The sequence below is a fragment of the Doryrhamphus excisus genome, chromosome 3 (assembly GCF_030265055.1).
Source record: "Doryrhamphus excisus isolate RoL2022-K1 chromosome 3, RoL_Dexc_1.0, whole genome shotgun sequence".
NCBI classification, from domain to species: Eukaryota; Metazoa; Chordata; class Actinopteri; order Syngnathiformes; family Syngnathidae; genus Doryrhamphus; species Doryrhamphus excisus.
This window is the reverse complement of record NC_080468.1, coordinates 8,581,436-8,598,057: the sequence shown is the minus strand read 5'-3', so window position 1 is coordinate 8,598,057 and position 16,622 is coordinate 8,581,436. Positions and strand designations below refer to the sequence as shown.

General features: G+C 39.6%; 1 protein-coding gene across 1 annotated transcript in view; it reads right to left on the bottom strand.

The window, feature by feature from the left end:
• LOC131124947 (semaphorin-6B-like) overlaps positions 1-16,622 on the bottom strand; it is a 39,444-nt gene that overhangs the window by 11,733 nt on the left and 11,089 nt on the right. Inside the window, exons 2-10 of the mRNA XM_058065958.1 lie at positions 10,719-10,842; positions 9,937-10,048; positions 6,753-6,813; positions 6,616-6,678; positions 2,818-2,916; positions 2,645-2,735; positions 2,342-2,461; positions 335-423; positions 40-257 (exon numbers count right to left, since the gene is read on the bottom strand). Coding sequence (XP_057921941.1) covers positions 40-257; positions 335-423; positions 2,342-2,461; positions 2,645-2,735; positions 2,818-2,916; positions 6,616-6,678; positions 6,753-6,813; positions 9,937-10,048; positions 10,719-10,839 — 974 coding nt within the window. The 5' untranslated portion in view covers positions 10,840-10,842. The remainder of the gene's footprint in view (positions 1-39; positions 258-334; positions 424-2,341; positions 2,462-2,644; positions 2,736-2,817; positions 2,917-6,615; positions 6,679-6,752; positions 6,814-9,936; positions 10,049-10,718; positions 10,843-16,622) is intronic.

Below are 16,622 nucleotides of genomic sequence, written 5' to 3'. Positions count from 1 at the left end.
GAGTGTATGTGTGTGTGTGCAGTGTTCCGGTCCTGGTACCTGTTCGGGGGGGTGGAGAAGAGACCCAGGATGACGTCTCGTCCTTGCATGTGGATGATGCCACTTGTGGCGTGGAGGAGGTTGAAGTAAAAGTGCGAGTCTCCAGGGACGGAGCAGTTGAGCCGTGCCTTCAGAAAAGTGGTCCACTGTTTCTCTAGAACACGCTGCGAGCCACCCAGGTCCGACTTGCACACGCGGGCCACACGGGACACCATTACCTGGAATAACACCATACAGCACATTCCAGTAGAAGTGTAATAATAAATGGAGACATGGGAATATGAGGATAACGAACCTTCTCTAGATGGTGAAATTCCATTGCCATTTCTCTGAAGAAGAAATAAATATGAGGCCCCCACTCCACGGCGCTCACAAAGTAGGGCTCTGCATTAGGAGAAAAACAGTGTGAGGCTCTCATAGCAACACCATGCCAATTATAACACGTCAAGACAAGCAGCCGCTGTCCACCGACACAATCATTGAATATTCATATCCTCTTGAATGTATCATCATAGACAAGAGAAGGGATACTATTTATCATTTATTCATCCAGCACTGCTCCACATTTGACCTGCTGTAACCTTGTTTTGCGCCTTTTTAAAGAACAAGCACCACCACAAGCCTTATTAGAAACATAACCAGCAGATTAGAGTAACCTAAATATGTCACTCGAGCTGTGCGTGCTCCACTTAAAAATAATAATGTACCTGTCACATATAGGTCTAGCTGCATATGAGGGTTTCCACAATGGACCTCATTTAGTCAGTGTCATTCTATGGACACAAGTATTGGGACACCTAACCATTGAACCAGAACCGGCCCGACCCAATGTGGCGAGATTTTATATGGTCAGTGATTTATATCCATCAATTTTCTACTGATTATCCTCACTAGAGTCATGGGTATGCTGGGGTCTATCCCAGGCGGGGTACATCCTGGACTGGTTGCCAGGCAATCACAGGGCACAAACTATGGAACTCTGTCCCCTCCCAAGTAAAAAAGGCCCCCAACATCGAAAGCTTTAAGTCTCGTCTTAAAACCCGCTTTTATTCTCTGGCTTTTAACTCGGAGTGAGTCGTATGGTCCTGTGTCTTTTAGTTCTTTGGTTTTATTTTTTATACTTTTATTGCTTTGTTTCTTGTTTTTAATATTTTAATATCTATTTTACTATTTTATTTCTTAAATGATCTTTTAGTTTTGGATTATTACTTTTTATTTTCACTAGTCTGTGCAGCACTTTGGAAACTCTGTTTATAAAATGTGCTATATAAATAAAGTGGATTGGATTGGAAGAAACTGGAGAAAACTCCACACAGCAATGCCCGAGGGGGGAATCAAACCTAGATCTCCTAGCTGTGTGGCCTGCGCACTAACAACTCGAACACCATGCAGCCTCATATTTGAGTCAATGTGAATATTTCCCTTTATCCTTCATATTTGGTGTAACGTACCTTCACACAGCCTTGATTATAGTTTTTTAATACCTTTGTTGATCTTTGCACTGTGGAGGACTGCACTCAATTTCATGGTACACAGTACAATTGGCAGTAAAGATATGGTATGGTTTTGTATTCTATGATACATCATGTCTCGTCTATTCTGTTTCATTCATTCATTTTCTACCGCTTTTTCCTCATGAGGGTCGCGGGGGTGCTGGAGCCTATCCCAGCTGTCTTTGGGCGAGAGGCGGGGTACACCCTGGACTCGTGGCCAGCCAATCACAGGGCACATATAGACAAACAACCATTCACACTCACATTCATACCTATGTTTGTTTGGTTGCCTCTCGCCCGAAGACAGCTGGGATAGGCTCCAGCATACCCGCGGCTTTGTGAGGATAAGCGGTGGATGGATGGATGGATGAATGTTACAAAATGGTGATTAATCATTCATTCATTTTCTACCGCTTTTCCACACAAAGGGCACATATAGACAAACAACCATTCACACTCACATTCACATTCATAACTGTGGACAATTAGGAGTCAATTAACCTAGCATGTTTTTGGAATGTGGGAGGAAACTGGAATACCCGGAGAAAACCCATGCAAACTCCACACAGAGATGGCCAAGGGTGGAATAGAACCCTGGTCTCCTAGCTGTGAGGTATGCGCGCTAACCACTCGACCGCCATGCCGCCGTCTATTCTGTTTGATTCAACTTATTTTCACTCCACACCAAAGCACTGACAGCGTATGAACCCTCTTTCAAAAGATAGTTTCCATTTGCTTTGTCTCTGACATTTGGTGTCTGACGTCTGGTGACATTTGTCATGTGTTTGTGTCCCGACAAGATTCTGTACCTCGGAACCATTTGGAGTCATGCTTGACTGTGCGGAGGGCGGGGCTGTCGCCAAGGCTGCGATAGATCACGGCATCGATTGCCAGAAAGTCTGTCACGGTGCCAGTGAAAAGACTTCCATCTGCGAGCACGAGCAGGGAGAGATTAAGAAGAAGAACAGGGAAGGTAGAAGATGGAGAGATAGCACAAGGTCAGGAAGATTAAAACCAAACAAGCAATTCAGCAAGATGTGTAACTATAAATCATCTAAACATTATGTTGGCAGCTCGTGTGCTATAAAAATGGAGGAAATTCACAATCCTACCTGCAAATAAAGCCACATTGGCATGCCGTGGATCATACGGGCAGCGTGCCATCCCACTCACAGTCTCTCCCACCATTTCTAGAGTATCTCTCTGCAACAGGAGGACGGGAACACATCTCAGGAACAAGCAGATAAACCCAGAATGACCAGCTGACAAATCAATGGCTACTAACGGTGTAGTTTGCACACAGCGGGTTGAAGGCGTTTGTGCCGCACACAAACAGGCCTCCGTGCTGCTGGAGCAGAACCTTGACGAAATTACGACATTCTCCCTGTTGAAAACGCAGGAAACACAATGCAGTAAGAAATTGCAAGTTGAAAGAATGACTTCAAACTTCTGAAAGCAAGAAGACAGATGGTCAAGAGGAGGTGAGAGGAAATAACACTCTCAACTACACTCTGGCTGTCTTTAAAGTGGCGCGTGGTGATGAAGTCGGAATTAATGATGCGACCAGGGAAGATGAAATTTGACACGTCTAACCTCTGTGATTTTTACAAGACTATTAAAGGACTTGAAGGAGCAGTGGAGGAAAATTAAAGATTGAACATGTAGACACTTGCAGACGAAGATGGTTTAGAAAGCATCTATAAGTAGGGATTGAACCTGCAGCCTTCAAGAAGAGAGACAACCACAAGACCACCTGAGCTAAACTGTAAGGGTAATTAATAAGGAAGGCATCCATTGTTGAGTGTTGTGTTTAAACGGGTTCAGGAACGCTTTCAGAACTGATGCAACGCATTTGTAATTAAAGAACTTCAATATGGTAATGGTAATGGTAATGGTAATGGTAATGGTAATGGTAATGGTAATGGTAATGGTTTTATTTCATTTGAACATGCATCAGATTACAATTGAGTGCATCCCATAATCAGTTCACAGTTCCACATGTCCAAAAGGAGTAGGAAGAAGCAAAGCTTATTAAATCCTACCCCTCCATCTGGTACTTTTACAATCAGTAACTGTTACATTTGTTCACTTCCTGCTTTCCATAATACAGTTTAAGGTTGTTTTTTTATTTTTATTTATTTATTTTTTAATAATGTACCTCATACCGAAGTACGAGGTGATATGACCATACAGTGACATAATGGGTACCATAGCAAGTGTGAATATAGTGATATATATAGCACATCAAGACTTCCCTGAGATCATATTTCTCATATGGATGACATTTTTAGGTAATTGGTTGTTTTTAGCCTTATGCATTATTTTAGCTGTTTGAAGATGAACTATATCAGCAAGTTGAAGTATTTGTGATTTTAGAAATAAGGAGTTAGTATGTTCCCTGTAGGCGGCATTATGAATTATCCTTCAGAATGAATTCATTCAGATTATGTTTAGGTATATATATATATAGTTTTTTAAATCATTTATACTCGACCCTAAATTATATCACATAAAATTGATGAAGTTATTGCATATGGAAAACAATTTCAGTCATTTGATTGGCTGGTGACCAGTCCAGAGTGTACCCTGCCTCTCACCCAAAGACAGCTGGGATAGGCTCCAGCACCCCGCGACCCTCGTGAGGATAAACAGTAGAAAATGAATGAATAAATATTTTCCCACAATACTCTTACTGTAGAAAAGGACTTCAGTTAAAGGGGACCAATTATGCTTTGCCCACTTTTCTACTTTTCTGACCTATAAATGTTGTTACAACGTTGTATTCTTGTTTTCAACAATACCAAAGCATCATATATCATATATATATATATATATATATATATATATATATATATATATATATATATATATATATATATATATATATATATATATATATATATATATATATATATATATATATATATATATATATATATATATATATATATATATATATATATATATATATATATATATATATATATATATATATATATAAAACACAATTATTGAACTTTGATATGGCTGGGTACTAAAAGTGTTCCAATATATGTAGAAACAACACATAGAAAATATTTTTCCAATACATGATTATTTAGGGGTGCCACCATACATCTGTTTTTGTGGAATAAAGTGGTGAACAGTTCAATGGTCGCCATGGAGATTTGAGGTCAGCAAAGACTGCAGCTCAAGAACTCTGAGGTGATCTTCATGTTTTTGTTGGTATTTATACATGGTAATTACATATTACTAGCAAATTTGTGGTTTTGTCTTTGTAATTTGAATGATTTGTAGTCATATTTAGTATTTAGTGCTCATTGCCTCTACTGTAGCTAACATGAGCTAGCTACAGTTTGCTAATGACAGTTAGCTAATAGCTGAGCAAGCATAACATCAAAAACAGTAATATAGAGTAGACAGTATTACTGATGCCTCATATTTATTGAGAGTAGTACTGTAGTCCTACATAATCTGATATACACTTTGTCCACTCCTAAGATGCTGCCCTCAACAACTAGTTCCTCATTCAGTAAACACGGGCCTCAGTATCGGCAGGAGTAGGGCCGGGAGTTGGGTAAATGAAAGCTTTTTAGCTCAAAAGCAGGAAGTCCATGGAAACACTGCAGAAAGAGGTGCGGAATCTGGAAGATCTAGAAAGCTTTCTGTGCGGGTTATTGTGTGTAGCTGCTCTATAGCACTGTAAATAGCAATTGTTGAGTTAAAAATCATCGTAATCATATTGTGCTTGCTTCTGTGCTTGTGTTGACTGCTTCTGTGCAAAAAGTACACCCAAATACAGTACAGCTCTTTTTAATGTATTATGAGTCACACACACTCATCCTTCCTAAGCTTTAGTTCCTCTTCGTTTCTCAGCATGTATCCACAGAAAAACAATCATTTATATCTCCACTCTCAATACTTTTTTTTTTTTTTTAAAGAAAACAGCAGCAGACACTATCACTCAAAAAGAAAAAATAGCTACATGACTCCTGACTAAAGCTGCCTCGAGCATCTATCAGGAGGATCAAATATTTGTTTTCAAAATCAATATAGATCCTCCTTCCTTCCTGTATTTTGACTATGTATTTCATCAGCTCGTCCATCCAGGAAAACATTCTCAGCATACTGCGTCACTTAAGCAACATGTCTCTCTTTCTCTCCACTCTCTTAAACTGTTTACTTGATTGGGTTTTTATTTTGGAAGCTAACTTTTTATGTGACAACCCATCAGCCAAGCAACCAGAGGCATTAACATCAATATCTTTCAGGCCCACTGGTTGTTTTTTTGGGTTCAGGTAACATCTAAAGCAGGGGTCTCAAACGCGCGGCCCGCGGGCCAAATGTGGCCCACAGGACACTCGTTTGAGGCCCCCGCCTTGATATGAAAGTTTAATGTTAGTGCGGCCCGCACAAGTTTGATATGGATGCTGTATGGTATCATGTACCCAGAAAAAATTATTACGTTTGATTAATGTTCATGTTAAAGGTTAAATAACTGTTAATAGTTATCCTCCCTATCCGTGTGGAAGTGGTAAGTTTTTGGCTTTTTAAGTTTAAAGGAAATAACTTGGAGGCTACCGTTTAGGTCGCTAGCTCTCTAGTTTGCGAGTTAGCATGTGTCTTAAGACCCTGCAGTTGCGCAATATGTTGAAAATAATTAGTAGTATAAATGTGACTATAGTCGTGTTTTGTCATGTCTACAGGGCTCTAATAATGCTTTGTTCATTTTAATCTGAAAAAATAATTTGTCTACCCACCAACACCAACTTTATTTTTCATCTTATTTTGTGCAGAAAAATAAAAATTAATATATTTGAGAACAGTGGAATGTTTTATCAGAGCTTTTATTGTAGAAAATCGGAACCAAAGCACTGAAAAAGTTTGTATATTTTTCTGTTTTTAATAAATGCGTTTTTTTTTGGGGGGGGGGGACCTGATGCAGCCCAGCCCAGGCTCCAGTGGCCCCCAAGTAAATTGAGTTTGAGACCCCTGATCTAAAGGATGGAATTAAGTGAAACGCTAGTTGTTTAGTAATATGAATATGAAAATCCACATGCAAAATAATTGTCGACCACAATACCTCATGTTTGCCCTTCATTCGACACACTCGGATATCATTTTTGTTGGATTCCCATGTCCGTTTCTGCCAAAAAGACAAACCGTAGTGAGAAATCATCAATTATTGAAGTGAAGTGCTGGGTGTTTTGTGAGCGTTACCTTGCTGTAGAACATCTCATCACCTGCCATGTTGTCCAGCTCCACTCTGTATAAATCATCTCTGTAATCGAGTAAAAAGAAGGGACTTTAAATACATGATTGCTTTTTTACGCACTTTGATTTCTGACCTAATATGTTCGTCCTTGACAATGTTAAAAGTTCCTAATGAATCTCCTTCAGAGAACAACAGTCCATATAAACAGCTTTGGATGCTTCTTTTTCACATTTTTTTTCAACACTTTTGGGGTCAATTTAGCTTCATCGCTGGTGTATAAAAAGAGCTTTTACTCTCCAGCTTTTTATTTAATGATGAATGTAAACCAGAGGCACATGATACAAATTTTAATAAAAGATGGTAGCTTTTCCCATGAACGCCCTGGGAAAATAACCCAGATTAATAAATTTAACAGCCACGGGGTATGTAAATAACTGTTTACACTAACTCTTGATACTTAAAAATTATTCCCTTAACAAACCGATACATGTGTCTCAAGGTAAGATGTATTAGGTTGTGCTTATGCTACCAAGGTTTATTCTCATATTATAATTTTAGTGATTATTATTTTTTATTATTAATAAACATTAACTGTTGATACAGCAAAATAACATACTGTATACGTTTTATTTTTTTATATAGTATGTCAAATGATTGAAATAGTTTTTAAATTAATTCATTATGATTAATCATGGGCTGCACGGCAGTCGAGTGGTTAGCACGCAGACCTCACAGCGAGGAGACCAGGGTTCAATTCCGCCCTCAGCCATCTCTGTGTGGAGTTTGCATGTTCTGTTGTTTGCCGGTTTCCTCCCACATTCCAAAAACATGCTAGGTTAATTGGCCACTCCAAATTGTCCATAGGTATGAATGTGAGTGTGAATGGTTGTTTGTCTATATGTGCCCTTTGTGTGGAAAAGCGTTAGAAAATGAATGAATGAATGATTAATCACCATTTTGTAACATTCATCCATCCATCCACCACTTATCCTCACGAGGCCGCAGGTAGGCTGGAGCCTATCCCAGCTGTCTTCGGGCGAGAGGCGGGGTACACCCTGGACTGGTGGCCAGCCAATCACAGGGCACATATAGACAAACAACCATTCACACTCACATATACCTATGGACTTAGCATGCATGTTTTTGGTTTCAACAACAAACAGAAAATGACAAAAAAAATGTGGCCAAGTAAATTTTATACAAAAGTCAGTGCCTTGAAAATATGCTGAGAGGTGCTTCACAAGAGAGTAATACAAATTATTATTATATAATATTCAATATAATTATTCAAGAAGATGAGTGTTGCACACATATGAAAACTTCACTTTTTTTTGGAATTGCCATTCCAATCCTTATGTGAAACATGAGCACATATTTCTTGTTTTAGTAACTCATACACATTTTATACTTCCACATCCAGAGCACTGGAGGTAAAATATGGAAAAAATTGTCAAGTTTGCCAATAAATTAATAATAAAATCAACACACAGTATCTATTTTATACAAGTCACCTGGATGACAATGGATTTGTTCCCTACCAACCATTCATCAAAATTATATGATTATAATATAGCATATATCATAATATGTGCTGCTGTTCACACATAGCAGGGGTCTTCTAAAAAATACACTTATCATAAAAGTGAATTAAAATTAATGATATAAACAAAAAGTGATTCTCAAGAGGTTGCCCAGAGAACAGCGTTCCCAAAACAAGAAGTTGTACAGAAGTTGAATGTTGATGATTAGCAAGTAATTTATGAACCTAAAACATACAAACAAATGTATGATAATAACAAAACAGAAAAGTCTGTCACTTCACTCCATTGAGATTATATATAGCATTTGTGTGCAGCATTTTTCATCAAATCAGTGGTTGTTCCCAGGCCAGTTGAGAAACACGGTCTCTCCAACATGTCCTGGGTCTTCCCTGAGGCCTCCTACTGGGCGGATGTGCCCTGGACACCTCCCGATGGAGGTGTCCGGGAGACATCCTAACCAGATACCCGGGTCACCTCATCTGGCTCCTCTCAATGCGGAGGAGCAGCGATACGGTCTCACCTCCTGTCTAAGGGAGAGCCCAGCCACTTTGGAGAAAACTAATTTCAGCTGCTTGTACCCGCGGATCTTGTTTTCTTGGTGACTGCCCAAAGTTCATGACCATAGCGGAGGTTAGGAACGTAGACTGATTGGTAAATTGAGAGCTTCACAGCAAGGGACCGATGCAGAGTCGCACCAATCCGCCTGTCAATCTTGTGTTCCATCTTCCCCTCACTCGTCAACAAGACCCAGAGGAGCTAAGATTCTTCTACTTGGAAAGGTATTATGTTCAAAACAAGATATTTTTAAAATGATTTCTTCTGCCTGAGCTCTTGTTTGAAAAGTACACCGGATGTGCTGCAATGATTTTCATCTTTTGTGAATAATATTAATATAAATACAGGAATATTCAGTATATTTAGGCAAAAATCTGCACATCCTCCAGCACTAATTATCCACATTTTTGTTTCGTGCTTTAGACAGACATGAGTGGCGCCACTAACTGTTCCGCATCAAATCATGGACACGGTGCTCATCCCAGAGGATTATATTACACAGCAAGCACTTACCGTTCTGTATTACCATTAATGATGAATGACAAACTGACTTTAGCTGTAAAAACCAAATGGAAATTGTGTCTTATATAGTTTACTTATATTAGCTCAGGTTCAATCAACAGGGAAAGAGTAGTCAAATAAAATTACAACCAGCTAAGATAAAGTTAACATAAGTTAACCTTCTCTAAAATACCATCATTCATTGCTGTGAAAAATAAAATACTTACCAAACTCAAGGAGAATGTTTGACCGATTCAGTGTATCAATGCACTCAGCTTCTTCTTCTTTGGTTTTACTTGCATACAACACTCTTAGTGAGCAAACCTTTATAACCTCTAAAACCCAGTCTCATGAGTTTTATGTATTACTCTAATTCATTCAAGCTTATTTTAGTCATTTTTACTAAAGATTGTAAGTATCTGTAATTTGGTAAAAATGAGTAAATATATTTCCATTTGCTTGTAATGCCATTTTGTCAGTGTACAGTAGAGTGGAGATATCTTACAGCGATAGCAGATGGAAGGCATGAAATGAAAGATAAGAATGTGAGCACATCAGTCACACGCAGTCGGAGGCGGTTGCTGTTGGTTACCTGGCTCCTATGTAGAGAGTGCGGTTGACTTGGAGGACCGTCTGGATGTGCAGCTCTTGTCTCTGCGCTGAACGATGAGCTCTTCCCAGGAACACCGGATACCTCCTCACCACTGACAAAGCAAAATGGAAGTGTCAAACTATGGAGGACAGTCGTTTTCTCCTCTCTATTTGCTCTTTATACGTAACGGGGAACAGCTTCCTTAATGCTTACTTTGGTATAACCTTAACTGATGCTATGCTACTTTTATATATGAACAGAACAGCTAGCGATACATCACAGAAATACAGTTAAATCCTCTTGGTGTTTTCACAGGCAGCTCTAATGAGAAGAAGTGAACAAATGAACAAATGAGGGATTTTCTCCGCATAATGAAAGAGTACAGATGAAGTGGAGAGATGTAGTGACTGAATGAGACTGATACAAAGTTTCAAAGAGGAGGACAGCTGACTCCACGGGGAGCTCTCATCACCAGGAGACAGATTGGGAAAATCTCTCATTGTCCTTGACTGCAAGGCGGCCAGGGTAGGTAAGGGCATAGTGATCCATCTTCTAAGGGCTCCTCCTTGTTTCCTTTCTAAGCTATCTTGCCAAAAGGCTCATGTCTATTCGCTTTATACAGCTATATAGATCTACAGTGCATGCCTGGGTAGACTTCTAACGTAGCCCCACACCAAGGCTGTGATCTTTGAACCCCCCCATTTCCACATTTATCATGGAGCCATTTATCAATGCGACACACACACACACACACACACACGTACACACACAAGGACACATACCCTCCATAGGGACGTAGCTGAGTGGACTGGGCTCCTCTGGGAATGAGCCATCAGCCAGATGAAGCAGCAGGAGAAGAAACGTGAGGAGAGGACCCATGGTTGCCATGGCAGCAGAGTACATGCACTGTTAACAGAGGCAGAGAAAAGAAGTTAAAAAAAACATACATTTGTGCATATTTCCATGCTAACCGATTGGTCTGTGTGTGTGTGTGTGTGTGTGTGGTGACCGCTGCCACCAACCTGGCAGCAGTAGGAAGCTATTGTTGCTTCCTGATGGAACGGAGCCCCATTGTCACAAATGCCACCACATTGTCAGAACGGTTAAATAGAAGAGAATTCTTAGAGCCATAAAACACACTGACAGACAAAAACAGTCACAGGATTACAAAGCTACTTTGGGTGGTAATGTTCTTTTCGCTGATTGTTTTTCCAGTCAGACATGGAGGCAACAAAAGGCGGAGGACTTCTTCTTTATGATGAGGAATGAAGTGAAAAGAGATGACGAGGGGCAAGATGGATAGAAATTAAAAGTGCAGTATTCATAGTGACACATTAAAAAATAGGAGGACTGTAGATATGCTAGCACCTCAGAGGTCACTGATTTGTGTTATAGTTCATTCGGGTTTGAGGTCAGGACTCTCAAGGTCTTCTGCACCAAACCCATTCAAGCATGCCTATATGGACCTTTGCTTTTTTGCAGTGGACTACAGTCAAAGCCTAGATTTAGAGGATGCAACACACAGCATAGGACAACACACCACTGATTAACTCAAGTTAAGTAGATAGGGCAGCCGGGTGAGGGTTTGCTGACTGGGGCTGCAGTCCACTCTAAACAGGCCCACTCTACACCCTGGCTTTTTAATGCATGACACTATGTAGATAGATAGACTCCCTTTATTGTCATTGCACAAAAACACAGTAGTGAAATTGCCAACGAAATGTCGTTGCCTGGCTCCCATATAATAACAGACACAAAAGAAGATAAGTGATAAATAATAATAATAATAATAATAATAATAATAATAATAATGTGGAGAATAAATAGATAGAATAGACACCAAATATGAACAACATAATGTAAAGTGCAGCGTGAACAGTAAATCGCCCAAATAATTTAAATAATTAATAATAATGTAAGTAAAGGTACATAGAGGGGCTTATTTGGCATTCAGCAGTCTGATGGCCAGGGGGAAGTAGCTGTCTCTGAAGGGAAAGAGGAAGGATGATAAATATATTCATTCATTCATTTTCTACTGCTTTTCCTCACAAGGGTCTTCGGGCGAGAGGCGGGACACAACCCGGACTGGTCGCCAGCCAATCACAGGGCACATATAGACAAACAACCATTCACACTCACATTCATACCTATGGACAATTTGGAGTGGCCAATTAACCTAGCATGTTTTTGGAATGTGGGAGGAAACCGGAGTACCCGGAGAAAACCCACGCATGCACGGGGAGAACATGCAAACTCCACACAGAGATGGCCGAGTGTGGGAATTGAACCCTGGTCTCCTAGCTGTGAGGTCTGCGCGCTCACCACTCGTCCGCCGTGCCGCCCGGGATGATAAGTACAATTAAATAAATTAATAAATAAACAAAAATAAAAGAATAAAGGAAATAGAAGTGGAAAACACTGTAGTTGGGATAGCAGTGACAAAAAAGAAGTAGTCAGACTCAAATGTGTTTATTTAATTTGAGGTATTTTAAAGAATATTTTCGTTTTTTCTCTCACATATATTTTCTAATCTCACTGAAACATTACCATAACATTGATGTGTTTTATATCCATGTTAGCTTGTGATGACTGGTGTGGTGACTGTATAGTTGGAGTGGTTTCATGTTTGTACTGGACTATGTACGATACAATGACTAGTAATGAACTGGTTGCTCTTGGCACGGAGTTGGGTGCCTCAAGCTGGGTGAGGGTGGTTGGATGTGGGGTTTTCATTCTTGTAGACAAGGAATAATATATGTTTTGTTGGGTTCAAAGGGTTCTAGAGATGCCTGCATCGTTTTCTCCATATTGTGTACCAAGCTCCATTTGTCATCATTGTCATGATCAAGATGTTAGTTTCATTGGTGATTCCAAATTGTCCATATAGGTATGAATGTGAGTGTGAATGGTTGTTTGTCTATATGTGCCCTGTGATTGGCTGGCCACCAGTCCAGCGTGTACCCTGACTCTTGTCCAAAGACAGCTGGGATAGGCTCCAGCACCCCCGCAACCCTTGTGAGGATAAGCGGCTAAAATGAATGACTGACTATACTACAAGAGGATTTTAACTACATTTAAAGGGTCCAAGACATGATTCATCAACTTGGCTTGAATATGTTAATATTGTTTGTAATTATGTTCTATATTAAATAAATTCGCAAAAATCACATTTATAATTCATGGCACCGGCCAATGCGAACTAGCTCTCGCAGCTGAGCCTCATTTCGGGAAGTGACATCCTTTGGGGTAATATCGCTCAGGTAAACAAACAAGACAAGGATACTTACAGTGATTATTATGAATATTTGAGCGATGTGTCAATCATTTTTGAGGAGGAAGAAACATTTGGAGATGAAAGAAAAAAAAATTGCAGAACATGGACTTAAGATGTGTAGATGAAGATTGGTTGACAAATTACTCTGGAGTTGATTATCCTTCAATTATTGCTTTAAACTGGCTTCTTAATCAGCGTAAAAGCTTTGTTTATAGCCTAGTGAGTGTGAATGGTTGTTTGTCTATATGTGCCCTGTGATTGGCTGGCGACCAGTCCAGGGTGTACCCCGCCTCTCGCCTGAAGACAGCTGGGATAGGCTCCAGCATGCCCGCAACCCTCATGAGGATAGGCGGTATAGAAAATGTATGGATGGAAGATCTGACCTCAAAAAAAAAAAAAAATTATTATATCCAAGCATTAATTTTGGTGTACAACAGGTTGTGTTAAAATGTAATATCTAGTGTAACCGACTTTTAATGTGTCTGTTAATGCTGTGTGATGTCAGATTGCCATTTCTTTGAAGTTGAGGTCCATGAGTTGGCCCCAAGTTCGAACTCTGACTTATATGTTGCAAGTCAGTGGTTGGAAATTTCCAAATTTCCATAAAAGATAGAAAAGAGACGATTATTCTGAGGATCCGTGACTGACATTATTGGCGTTTGTACTTTGTTTTTCAGGAGGGCCCTGCTTGTAGTTCCAGTAAAATGCTATTCATTCAATCTCCCACAACTACAGCACACAGAATTACATATAAAACCATCAATTCCAGGTTCCATGTGTTTTACTAAGGGGGAGGGAGATGGCAATTCCAGCCGTGAGATTGCGACTTTGACATCCCTAAGCCTCCCCATGGTCAAATACAACGGGGGGAAAGCCTGAGGGGAGGTGCGGGGTCGTTTCATCTGACTCTCCATTAGAATTCACAGGTCTGTCACTGTCATTTCATTATGGCTTTTTCATGGGCGGGATCCAAATTTGATGCTTAAGATGAAAATGAAATTCGGTTGCCTTGAATGGATTGAAAGGACGGGTGGGTGAAATTAAAAAGGAGTCAAATGAAACGTGTGTTCCTCTGAGATTAGGTATCATATGGTTATGGAGAAGCGCTGTCACATTACATTTGGGCATCCCTCTTCTTCCACTCCCGCCTCCTTCTTTACCCCATCACATAGTTTTCTTGCAGGAAAATACACAGGCAACACACCACACCCTTCAGGCTATCATTGATAAAGTCTCCTCATTAGAGTGGATATCGATTAAGATTATTGATCTGTAAGATAAACTATTAGATTTGGGCCAAGGCCGACACACTGTACCAGGATTTGTGTACCAGCACCTGGACAAAGCCTCTAAATCTTCAAGTATTTGGGGTTTTAACTTTTGAGCTGAGTGTTAAAAGGCAGCGATGTTCTAATGAAGACGTCTAAAAAGTGTTTAACAAACCTGCTGTGTCAGAGTGAGGATCGTAAAAACCAGTATCATAAAATTACGGGAAGGCAGCCGAGCAATTAGAAGCAAGTATGTGTGTTCTGCAGTATCTGTCATATCGTGTCCGTGTCAATGAATTAAATGGCGTGACACTGACACGGCTATCATGGGATGCACACAGCCTGGCGGTGTAATCTAGTCCCATCAAAGCAAACCATTAACAAATCACCTTCTAACACTCGCATCATTAACCAATCAGCACGTTGTCGGAAGGTGCGTGGTCACCTGTTCCACCTTATCTGGTTTGCACATGCTTGGTTATCATCAGTTAAGATCACCAAGCTCCATTTCATTAAGTCCAGCCTACGCTTGTTTATCATCGTAACGGATCTGAGCACCATCCTGGGAATTCCTAAATGCCCATCACGTGTAATTTAATGTGTCAACAAAGTGAAAGACATCATATTTACTTGTAATACCATCACAAAAGTGGCTGTGCTTATATTTGCAGAAGACTGCTGAACAGGATCAATACACTTTCATCCAGCAAAACAGACACACGAATGCACCATCCCTTCCTGTGGTGTGCAGCATTTACTGAGCATGACGATACATAAATCTCAGAGGCCTCATGGATGTTGCCGTCTCGGCTGTTACAGTGCGTTGTATGAGATGTCGGGACCAGACTACAGTAGCGTTTCATGTACGCTCAACACTTCATCTGCCTCACCTGCAGAACATAACAATATCCGTTATCACAGAACAAACATTACAATGCTCAGTTTTGATTGATATCATTTTAACATTGTGGTTGTCGTCGGCAGTTTAGCGCTGCAATGCATCATACTAATTATACACGCTGCACTATCTTAGAGTACAGTTCTTAGTTCTATGGCACTACTCACTCACTCACTGGTTTGCCATGAACCCACAGGCATAGACATAGACATAGACATAGACATAGACATAGACATAGACATAGACATAGACATAGACATAGACATAGACATAGACATAGACATAGACTTTCTTTATTGTCATTATCACAATAACACAGCAATGAAATTGCCAACGAAATGTCGTTGCCTGGCTCCCGTGTAATAATAAATAATAAATAATAAATAATAAATAATAAATAATAAATAATAAATAATAAATAATAAATAATAAATAATAAATAATAAATAATAAATAATAAATAATAAATAATAAATAATAAATAATAAATAATAAATAATAAATAATAAATAATAAATAATAGTTCAATTCCCTCGGCCAGCTCTGTGTGGAGTTTGCATGTTCTCCCAGCGCACGCGTGGGTTTTCTCCGGGTACTCCGGTTTCCTCCCACATTCCAAAAACATGTTAGGTTAATTGGCCACTCCAAATTGTCCATAGGTATGAATGTGAGTGTGAATGGTTGTTTGTCTATATGTGCCCTGTGATTGGCTGGCGACCAGTCCAGGGTGTACCCCGCCTCTCGCCCCAAGACAGCTGGGATAGGCTCCAGCACCCCCGCGACCCTCGTGAGGAAAAGCGCTAGAAAATGAATAAATAATAAATAATAAATAATAAATAATAAATAATAAATAATAAATAATAAATAATAAATAATAAATAATAAATAATAAATAATAAATAATAAATAATAAATAATAAATAATAAATAATAAATAATAAATAATAAATAAATTACATCAAATATGAACAATGTACAGCCTAAACAGTAATTTGTAGAAATAATTTAAATAATTTCAAATAAATAACAATTTAAAGTTTTGGTTGGAAGGGGCATTAAGCAGTCTGATGGCCAAGGGGAAGTAGCTGTCTCTAAACCTGGTTGTTCTACAGCGGATGCCTGCAGAGCCATCCATTGGGACAGTGCCTCATTTTAATGGTCACCACTCTAACATAGGCTTATTTCCACGGTCTAACCACACCGACTAGAACTGGACAGATGGGCAAATGGTGTCAGAAGTTGCATA